The sequence below is a fragment of the Garra rufa genome, chromosome 5 (assembly GCF_049309525.1).
Source record: "Garra rufa chromosome 5, GarRuf1.0, whole genome shotgun sequence".
Classification (NCBI taxonomy): Eukaryota; Metazoa; Chordata; class Actinopteri; order Cypriniformes; family Cyprinidae; genus Garra; species Garra rufa.
The window spans coordinates 19,413,713-19,425,105 of NC_133365.1; the positions used below are offsets into that span (position 1 = coordinate 19,413,713).

General features: G+C 34.4%; 1 protein-coding gene across 1 annotated transcript in view; it reads left to right on the forward strand.

Annotated features, from left to right (window-relative positions):
- dnm1b (dynamin 1b) overlaps window positions 1–10,658 on the forward strand; it is a 63,693-nt gene extending 53,035 nt beyond the window's left edge. The window contains exons 21-22 of the mRNA XM_073839594.1: window positions 3,841–4,038; window positions 9,800–10,658. Of these exons, the coding sequence (XP_073695695.1) occupies window positions 3,841–4,038; window positions 9,800–9,860 (259 nt within the window). The 3' untranslated portion in view covers window positions 9,861–10,658. The remainder of the gene's footprint in view (window positions 1–3,840; window positions 4,039–9,799) is intronic.
- The last annotated feature ends 735 nt before the right edge of the window (window positions 10,659–11,393 follow it).

The window sequence follows — 11,393 nt, forward strand, 5'->3', positions numbered from 1 at the left end:
AGGAAATTGCGGTGAAATATGTCAAAGATCATTTTTAAAGGATTAGTTCACTCTTGAATTAACATTTCCTGATAATTTACTCACCCCAATGTCATCCAAGATGTTCATGTCTTTCTTTCTTCAGTCGAAAAGAAATCAAGGTTTCTGATGAAAACTTTCCAGGATTTTCCAGGACTTCAATGGGAGCCAAGGTCCAAATTGCAGTTTCAATTCAGCTTCAAAGGGCTCTACACTATCCCTACCTGTGGGAACGTTTTTGTAAGATGCGAAATATGTAGCTCCATGTACGCCTACATTTATATTTATTCCAGGATATAGTTGACTTCAATAGGAAATCAATTGGTTGAAGGTCCAAATTGCAGTTTTAATGCAGCTTCAAAGGGCTCTACACAATCCCAGCCAAGGAATAAATGTCTTATCTAGTGAAACGATCATTCATTTTCTAAAAAAAAAAAAAAAAAAAAACACAAATAATTGTCTTACACTAGCTCTGCAATGTGTTTGCGACTTCACGTATTGTGTAATCATGTTGGAAAGGTCAGGAGTGGTTATTTCTTTGTCTGTGTACTTCGGTTCAAAAATGTAGGGTAGGGCGAAAAACTCCATCTCATCTTCTCCTACTTTAAAATCATCCAACATCTTTTTATTTACTGTGCGTTTGACTTTGTAAAGTGACTGTGTAAAAGGTGCTTTGTAAACACTGGGTCGGTACTTCCGTCTGCATCACGCTTGACATTTCCAACATGACTACAGTGAAGTCGAGCTAGTCCAAGATGAGCATTTGTGGTTAAAATGTATATAAATTTGTATTTTTTTTTTTTTAAATGACCAATCGTTTTTCTAGATAATACCCTTATTGTACCTGATATCAGGACTTAGGTGCGAATCCTGTGAAAATCATGACTCACGATGAAATAGCTGAAAGATGAGAGATTGAAAAACAAGCTAAAACGGAATGCTTGCGATTTCGTTTTTACGTCACATTTGCTTTTGTTCATACTATCATATAGGTTTTTAGGTGTAGTTTAGAGGATACATTATTTTAAAACCTCACGGAGCATTAGAGTTATAGCACCACTCAATGGACATTTTAAGTCAGAACTGCGGTGACACATACAAAACCAACATATGTCTCTTCATCAGTTTTGGGGAAAAAAAAAAATGATGGTCCGGTCCACTCAATGGACATTTCACATCAAATATGTCATACATGGTCCTACGTATTTTGCATCTCATGAAAACGTTCCCACAGGTATATTTTTGTCATGAGATCAGGTTGCCCTTATTCCTCAGCTGGGATCGTGTAGAGCCCTTTGAAGCTGAATTTAAACTGCAATTTGGACCTTCAACCCATTGGCTCCCATTGAAGTCCTGGAAAATCCTTCTCAAAGACCTTAATTTCTTTTCGACTGAAGCAAGTAAGACATGAACATCTTGGATGACATGGGAGTGAGTAAATTATCAGGAAATTTTAATCCTGGAGTGAACTAATCCTTTAAATAGGCAATTACATTACATTATTAGGGGTTCAAGCGTGTGGCCAAGAAATCAGCAATCTCCATGTAAAACTAATCATGCAGACCAAACTGTAAGTCGTGGAGACTTGAAACATGGAGGGATGGTAGTACTCACACCGTCTACAACGTCACCAAGGCCCGCCCCCATCGCCCTGACAGGGGCGCTACAGCGATCAAAAGTACAAAATCGCTAAACTGACTCCTAAACTGTCAGTCACAGGCTCAAGTGTCGTTGGAATCCTCGGCTCATGCTGGACAAAACATATGCGGAGCCTGCAAAAATTTGGGGTATTTTGGATTTTTTGAAAAACAACAAAAGTTGTGAACTTGTCCTAGGTTTTTTGCCTGGTTGGAACCAAACCAGTGCAGGAAGATTTTCTGGAGAGTGAATATCAATAATTATCAAAAAAAAAAAGTTTAATTTTCTACTCACCGTCGCAAAGGGATGTCAAAAAGTTTGAAAGGGGCAGGGCCACTTTTGGTGAAATGTCTATAAATCCTGAACGGAATGAGATATCTCTGCCAAACTAAGAACACTTACGTAAGAGCTCAATCTGAGGTCACAGGACAAAAACCACAGAGCTTGGCCACTTGGTGGCATGCTATAAGGAAAAAAACATAAGTACGGCTATACCTACACAACCATTTGTCCTATCAACATGAATCTTGGTCCAAAGTGTCACAGATGTCTATAAGGACATTTGTGTATCTCAAAAAAACATGGCCACCATTGGCCTATGAAGTTTGAGCACCTGTTAGACAAGGTTAAAGGTTGTATCAGCGATTTCTAGCCTAAAACATAAAGTGTCAATTTCAGCTGACCTTTCTTCACGATCCGCTCGCTGCCTGCCCCATAAATTGTCTGTGAAAAAAAACTGTTGTTGTGGTGTTGTGGACTTTCCTACTGGTGCTGGGATGTGAGGGAGGCGGAGCGAAAGTCCACAACACCAAACCCCTGACGCTGATTGGTTGGAACACTGTTTGTTTATGTGTAGAAAGGTTGGTAGTGCCGATTGTTTTTTTTGGCATATCTCGGACCCTAGGATGACCAGAGAGACGCGTTTTTTTCACAGAAAATTTATGGGGCAGGCAGCGAGCGGATCGTGATGAAAGGTCAGCTGAATTTGACACTTTATGTTTCAGGCTAGAAATCGCTGATACAACCTTTAACAGAGGCCGATCAGAACAAAACTTGGTAAGCCTGTTTGACTCATGACCCCAAAGGCCTCTGAGAAATTTGAAAGAAATCAGCATTTTTAATTTTTCAAGAGCATAAACAATTGTACATTGTGCAGATTTTAGCACATACCCACAGTATTTGTATCATATAACAGAACTCCTCATTCCGGACAACTTTTCCTCTAGAACCACTGCTGGCAATCAAACCATTTGTTAAATAATTGAGAAGATGTAAAAAACCTACTTTAGCAAACTAGTCCTAGATTTTTCACTCAATCTGGAAAAAAAACACTACAGTACAATTCTGTGGACTCTCTAGGTCAGGGGTTTTCAAACCTGTCCTGGAGCCTCCCCTGCCCTGCACATTTTGCTTGTCTCTCTCATCTAATACACCTGATTCAAATCATCAGCTCATTAGTAGAGACTGCAAGACCTGAATTGGGTGTGCCTAATAAGGGAGACATACAAAATGTGCAGGGCAGGGGAGGCTCCAGGACAGGTTTGAAAACCCCTGCTCTAGGTCAATGGTCACCAAACTTGATCCTGGAGGGCCGGTGCCCTGCAGAGTTTAGCTTCAACTTGCCTCAACACAACAGCCTGGAAGTTTCAAGTATACCTATTAAGACCTTGATTAGCTGGTTCAGGTGTGTTTAATTAGGGTTGGAGCTAAACTCTGTAGGGACACCGGCCCTCCAGGACCGAGTGTAGTGACCCCTGCTCTAGGTCAATAATTATCAAAGAATATTGAAATGTATCCTTTGGGAAGCTGAAATGGTGTCGTTTAGAAAAGGGGCTTGTTCAAATTTATCCAAAATCCTATAAAGCCTTAAGGAAAACTCAAAACTTCACAAAACCTAGTAAGCACATCCGACAGGTGATTTTAAACAAGCATGCAAAGTTTAAAAGAGATCGGCCACAGCTGGTGCTATAACAGTCATAAACCTTAGCTGGATTTGCCAAAAATGCTCTTTTTATATTTTGTACTTGATATTGCTACAAAAGCCCAATTTTGATTTCATGGAGTCTTTAATGTTTGTTTGGTATTGTATTGTCCTAATAAGCCTGTTTAAGGTTTAACAGATGGGCAGAAAGAATGAAAGATGATGTATAAGATATATTAGTAATCGTTTTATTTTCTCATCAGGTCTCCAATGTCTAGTCCCACTCCCCAGCGTCGGGCCCCACCTGGGCCCCCTCGTCCAGGTGGACGCAGCGCTCCAGGACCCCCTACTGCTGGAGCACCTCCTGTGCCATCCAGACCTGGAGCCTCTCCTGACCCCTTCAGCGGCCCTCCGCCCCAGGTCCCCTCTCGTCCCAACCGTGCCCCACCAGGCGTCCCAAGGTGAGTCCAATTCATACAGTAGTTATGCAAAACATGATTACCATCCTGATATAAGTGAAGTAATAATGTTCCAGTGTTATTGTAAATGAAAGAGGCCTTTGAAATGTTTAATTTAATGAATTACAGTCTCTGTTTTGTCTACTGTGGGGAGTAATACAAGTGCTAAAGGTGTTGAGAGCAATGATCTACAAACTACCCTCCATTTACACTCTTTACAGCCCTTCCGCCCTGACCTGATCCCTGGTCTTTAACACGAGAAAGACAGATCAGTAACACTCTTCCTGCTATTTTTACTTCTCTCGCTTGTCACTATCCATTCTTTTTTTCTCAGCTCACACACTCCTACACACAGACCTGCACTAACAAGCCACTCACACATTATTTTCAACTCCGCTGGTTTTGATTTTCCATCTCCTTGACATGAATCCATGTGCATATTCATTCAAATCCTGTTTTAAATCATTGAGTTCATGCATTGTTTGTATATAATGTAAGTAACATCAGTGCATTAGCTTTGTGAGATCATTCTCTCATGATATACATGTTTAGGAGGAAAATATAAGGGTAATAGACTAATTAAATGGGACAAACCATGGAGATGATACGTTTTTGCTTCATCCCATTGCCTCTTTTCTGTCGACTGGTGTTCTCCTCAAACTCAGTCCCACTAAATCCCTTCCACAATGATTCCGGTTATTCTTTCAGAATTTCTATCAGTGACCAATGAGGAATTACGCAAATGGTATGTCTGACATATCGTCCGTATATCACCACGTCTTTGCATGGTTCCATTTTTAAATGTGTTTAACATCTGATGTTCTCTAACACCTCTCATTCACTAGATATGAGTAGACCACACTTCTTACTATTGTTAATAGTATTTTATTTTTCTAATGTCCTAATTTCAACTATGCTTAGAACTGAAATAAGGAAGAGATGCCAGAACAACTCAGTCTTAAATGTATGTTATGCATTTAGTTTTGTAGCAATAATTGTATTTAAGTTACCGTAATGATTTTATAACAATACTAATGGAATAATATTTAATTCTTTACTAATATTTAATTGAATTAATAAAATATAATTTAATTAATTTGGCAATAGTTGTATTTAAGTTATACCATAAATTAACTTTAATTTAAAAAGTTTTATTCTTTGTCTTTTTAAATGAGATGAAATTACAAAATTGTATTTATCATTTTGCCAGTATTTTTAAATTAAATTTAGTTTAATTTGGCAGTAGTTGTATTTAACTTATACCATGAATTAACATTTTTTTATATTAAAAACAAATGTGATTGAATCTAATTACAAAACAACAAGGAATAAAACTTTTTTAATTAATGTTAATTTATGATGATTTAATTGTCTATTTTTGAATTAAATGGCATTACAATAAATTGTACTATTGCTAAATTAAATTAAATTAAATATTGATAAAACAATTAATGTTAATTTATGACATAACATATATTCATTTAATTAAAATCAATTATTAAATTAAATTATTTTTTGACAAAGAAATCAAAAATAAAATAAAAACAATATAAAAACTTAAAAAATTGTGATTTAATCTTTGTTTTTATATTGTAATTCTTTGTCAAAATTGAATTTAATTTAATTACAGTACTTTATGTAATTATGTTTTTTTAATTTGCCAATAGTACAAATTAAAAACAAATTATTTAATCTCATTAAAAAAGACAGAATAAAACATTTTAAATTAGTTACTTATGATGATTTAAATATACATTTTTGAATTTAAATTACATTGCAATAAATTACAATTGCTAAATTGTAAATTAAATTAAATATAAAAATACAATAAAAAATAAAATTCATGTTAAATTATGGTATAACTTAAATACAAATTGTGGAATAATTAAATTAAATTAAATTACATTTTGACAAAGACATTTAAAACAAAATAATAACAAATTAATAATTGTAATTTAATCTGTTTTATTTTTTATTTCTTTGTAAAAAAATCAATTTAATTTAATAGCTAATTAAAAAAGACAAATATTATTTATTAAATTAATTAAATTACATTACAATACATTTCTATTGCTAAATTAAATAAATTAAAAAAATAAAATAAAAATTAGAAAAATTTTAAAGTATTTTTTTGTGAGCCTTAACATGCCAAATGTTCAGTAATGGCTCTGTTAACTTGCATCTAGTTTACTTCTGATACTAAATATCAACCCCGAATTTCTTGGAAGTGAGTTGGATTAAACACTTTTAATAATAGTTTTATTATTATTTTTAAACTAAATTATAAATGATTTTAATTTATATAATAATCATCAATAATTAGTTTAACATCACAGATTTTGTAGTTCATTAATTCTCTTGTGTATCATACAGTATCTGTTCATTTTCAGTGTTCATTGTTACTGCCTTAGTCTTCACGTTCTTTGTGTCATTCCTAATTGTGTGTCTTTTCCCCTGTTGTCTGTCTGTCCTTCTGTCTGTCTGTCTGCCTGTCCATCAATCTGTCTGTTGTCATCTTTGAAGTCGGAGAGCACCAGACCTTCCCCAACAGAGACTTGCTCATTGAGCATTAACACACACTGGCCATCAGCAGACAGAGGAAAACCACTGACCCCTCTGCATGCACACAAGCACAGTCCACATACAGTACATATCACATGTTTACTTGAAAGAGTACTTACTCTTCCACAAATATACACCAGGAATGAATTAGTAATATTATAAACTGATCTAATAATTGTACCATTCATATGAGTGCAGATGTGGTGCCATTCTATTCCATCACCAGCATATATCCTATATTTAGGAATGAAGAACACTAGTTATAAAAATACACAGGGATTGTCCATGTAAACCAGCCTATTTCACTGTTTGCTTCGACATTTATGCACACGAATGCTAAATGACACTAACATGTTTTGCCTTTACTTGCAACAACTAAGCCTTAACCAGCATCTGACCAGATCTTAACCCCTAAATAAAACTGACCTGCATGGTTTTCTTAAAAAATACACTGTTATTAAATTCCATGTTGCAGTTATATTTTAAGTTTTATCAAATTTAATTTAGTGTGTTCACACTTGTCAAGTTTGGTTTGATTAAAACAAACTCTGGTGCGATTGCTCTGTTAGTGCGGTTCATTTGAGTAAGTGTGAACACTGCCATCCGAACCCTGGTGCGCACCAAACAGGTGGACCGAGACCAATAAAAAGGTCTTGGTCCGCTTCCAAACAAAATAAAATATGAACGCAACACGGACCAAATACTTCTAAACGAACCAAAAACAGGAAGTAATGACAAGATGCGACGCTATGCGACATGATTTCACGAAGGGAACAAACTGTGCATCCAAAACAAAATGAGCAGAGGGCAAACGTGGAGGTAAAGTGCCTTTTTTGAGCTCTTTGTGGTGAAAATAAAACCATATACATACAACAATGAGCACACTTAATCAAGCAGATGGCATTAATGGTATATTAGACTTAAAGCGAACACACCTTTGCCTTTAGTTTCGGTATCTTTAGGTTTGCTGTCAAAAGTGCCAGTGTGAACGCTAAGCGGACCAGGACCAAATGTATCATTTTCCTTTTTGGTCTGGACCAAATGAACCAAATGAACCGAACTACAAGTGTGAACACACCCAAAGTTGCATCCTACTCTGGATTTTTAGTTTGCTTCCTATTAAACATTTTTTAAATTTAATTTATTAATTTAATACTTTATTTTATTTGTTAATAATCACCAGGACAGAATTTCAAATCTGACATGTAATTCTACACTACCAAAAGTGTTTGAACAGTGAGATTCTTAGAGTTTTTTGAAGAATTAATGCATTTATTTGATCTAAAGTACAGCAAAAACAGTAGAATTTTTAAATATTTTTACTATTTAAAATAGCTGTTTTCTATTTAAATATATTTTGACTTATAATTTATTCCTGTAATCAAAGCAAAATTTTCAGCATTTCAGCAATTTTCAGCATCATTACTCCAGTCTTCAGTGTCACATGATCCTTCTAATATGCTGATTTGCTGTTTAAGGAAAAAGAATATTATTTTTATTATTATCAAAATTTAAAACACTTGAGTACATTTTTTCAGGATTCTTTGATAAATAGAAAAATCCAGATATCATCATTTATCTAAAATAATAAGCCTTTGTAACATTATACACTATACCATTCAAAAGTTTGGAATCAGCATAATTTTGGGAAATAAATTATAGAAATTAATACTTTTATTTAGCAAGGATGCTTTAAATTGCTCAAAAGTTAAGATGAAGACATTTATAATGTTACAAAGGATTTCTATTTCAGATAAATACTGTTCTTATGAACTTTCTATTCATCAAAGAAACCTGAAAAAATTCTACTCAGCTGTTTTCAACATAATAATAATAATAAATGTTTGAGCAGCAAATCAGAATATTAAAATGATTTCTGAAGGATCATGTGACTGGAGTAATAATGATATAAATTCAGCTTTGAAATCACAGGAATAAATGACATTTTAAAATATATTCAAATACAAAACAGTTATTTTGAATAGTAAAAATATTTTAAAATTTTACTGTTTTTGCTGTACTTTGGATCAAATAAATACAGGCTTGGTGAGCAGAAGAGACGTCTTTAAAAACATTAAAAATCGTACTGTTCAAAAACTTTTGACTGGTAGTGTATGCTGCAGTCATATTTTCTTGCTTCACAATTATTCATGATTTATATGGCTTTCTATGAAATGTTTAATTTATTTTATTTTATTTCATTTGATGTATTTTATATATTATGTAATTCTCTGTTTCAGTCATATTTTCTTTCTTCACGATAAAGTTTCATCTTACTCTAGATTTTTATATTGAAAAGCTTGAAACGTTGATATGATGTAAAAAGTTTATTTTATTTTATTTATTTATTTATTTTGTTAATAAATACCAGGACAGAATTACAAGTTTGAAATGTAATTCTATATGGCAGTCATATTTTCTTTCTTCATGATGAACAAGTTACATCTTACTCTCACTTGATTAAACTTTTTTTATTGTATTTTATTTTAGTTTATTTTATACTAATCACCAGGACAGAATTACAAATCTGACACTTTTTAACAAGTTTTTGGGATTCTCTGATTTAATATAGTCCCTATTAATGTTTGAATGTTATATTGCACCTTTCTAAAACCTGATTTATATAAAAAGAATAAACATTAGATCAAACAAATAAATGTAAGCAAGAATAATTTCATATTCAGTACAGATTTCAATTTCCGCAGATGAAAAACACTAAATATAAAATATGTTACAAGACACAAGTTCTTTATTCGAAACCATAAAAGCCTACAAATGTAGTCTAAACAAATTAATTTTAGTCAATCAGACACACACAGCATACTGTGGGCTTGCGAGAGATAAATCAGTAGTTAAAATATATATCATTTGTAGTAGTATTTTCTATATAAAAAAAAAGGAATTAATTAAATGGATTTTTGGATAACACCATTTTTTTCAAATCCAAATTAAAAAAGTAAAATAATTGCTAATGGAAATGTTACAGAATTAAAATCAGTTAGAAGAATCACAGCATATATCTGAAAAGAGGAAAAAGTAATACTCTTCAGATTTTTCATAGCCACCACATTGACTTAAGCCATCATACCACATTTGACTTGACATTAACAAACCCATTTTCGTTCTTACAATCCATGCTGCCATTTCTCAAGCTTTTTATTTGTTTTTTTTGCTTTATTTGCTGTTGTTTTTTGTCTTATAGCCGTCCAAGCAAAGGAAGCCCTTCTCACAGTGAGAATCCACATCCTTCATTTGACTCTTAGAGCCAAATCGGCCTTCCTCCTCCCCTTCCTCCTCCTCTCTCTCTCTGTCTCTCCACCGTCTCTCTTTCTCTGTGCTTTTCCTCTGACCAAGTGCATCCTGGGATTGCTGAACGCCTAGCATTACTGCACCAGCAAGTACGGATAAAGCGGTTGAAAGAAAAGGCAAAAAGATGAAGAATGCGAGAGAGCTCACTCCCTCCGTCTGTACTATATACACTAATCACATTGTAATGGGCATCTGAATAATACGCCCAGTGTGGACTTGTGTCAACATTGAAGTCACTGCAATGTTAATTATACTGCAGATGCTGTGTGGTGTTTGTGTTTACACACTAGACAATGTCGACTTAATCTATATAGAGGTGTCACTCGAGCTAAAGGTGTATCTGCCGCACATAAGCTCACTGAGTATACAGGATAGCGAATACACAAAGTAAACTTCACGATTTTTGCACTTGTTATTACGTGGTACTGTGTGTGAATGTATTGTTCTTCCTGAACGTTTGAATGTTATTTGATTTCACAATGTTTGTTTTTTGGCCACAATGTCTCGTATTTTCCTTATAGCAAACTAATAAGTAATGTCTGAATGAAATGTAAATAAATATATATATATATTATGAAGTGTCTGGTATGCAAAAAATGTCACAGAATTATGTTTATGTGATACTGGTACAATTAATTTATTTGTTGATGCAGCAGTGGAAAATGTCCAACCAAAGAGAACGGTTGGTGAATCAATCTGTCTGTGAATGAAATATAACTGATTAATAAATTCAAGGATACTTAAAACCCTGACATGAGTTGAAATGAATAATATACCATCTGTTCTGACTGATTATATGGTGAACAGAATCTGTTACTGTGTTGATGTATATTTGTTGTGCATCTCTGGGAGTTGTGCTTCTGTTGCCTTGTGTCGACATGTACATTTACTAAGTATTGATAATGAAGTCATTGTATTGAAAACAAGCTGATTGTAAAATATAAGTTTATGGTTAGTATGTGTGTGGATATGCATACTGCATACTGAAGGGGTCTGTGAGCAACACCAAAATCTCCACTCTATAATGGAACGGGTGTGTGTGCACCTGGTATTCATCACGTTGTGGGGACCAAATGTCCCCACAAGGATAGGAATACCAGTAGATTTTGACCTTGTGGGGACATTTCTCAGGTCCCCATGAGGAAACAGGCTTATAAATCATGCACAATGAGTTTTTTTGACAAAGTAAAAGTGTGCACAATCTCCTGTGAGGGCTAGGTTTAGGTGTAGGATAGGTGTAGGGCGATAGAAAGTACGGTTTGTACAGTATAAAAACCATTACGCCTATGGAATGTCCCCATAAAACATGTAAACCCAACATGTGTGTGTGTGTGTGTGTGTGTGTGTGTGTGTGTGTGTGTGTGTGTACCTGGTATTCATCACGTTGTGGGGACCAAATGTCCCCACAAGGATAGGAATACCAGTAGATTTTGACCTTGTGGGGACATTTCTCAGGTCCCCATGAGGAAATAGGCTTATAAATCATG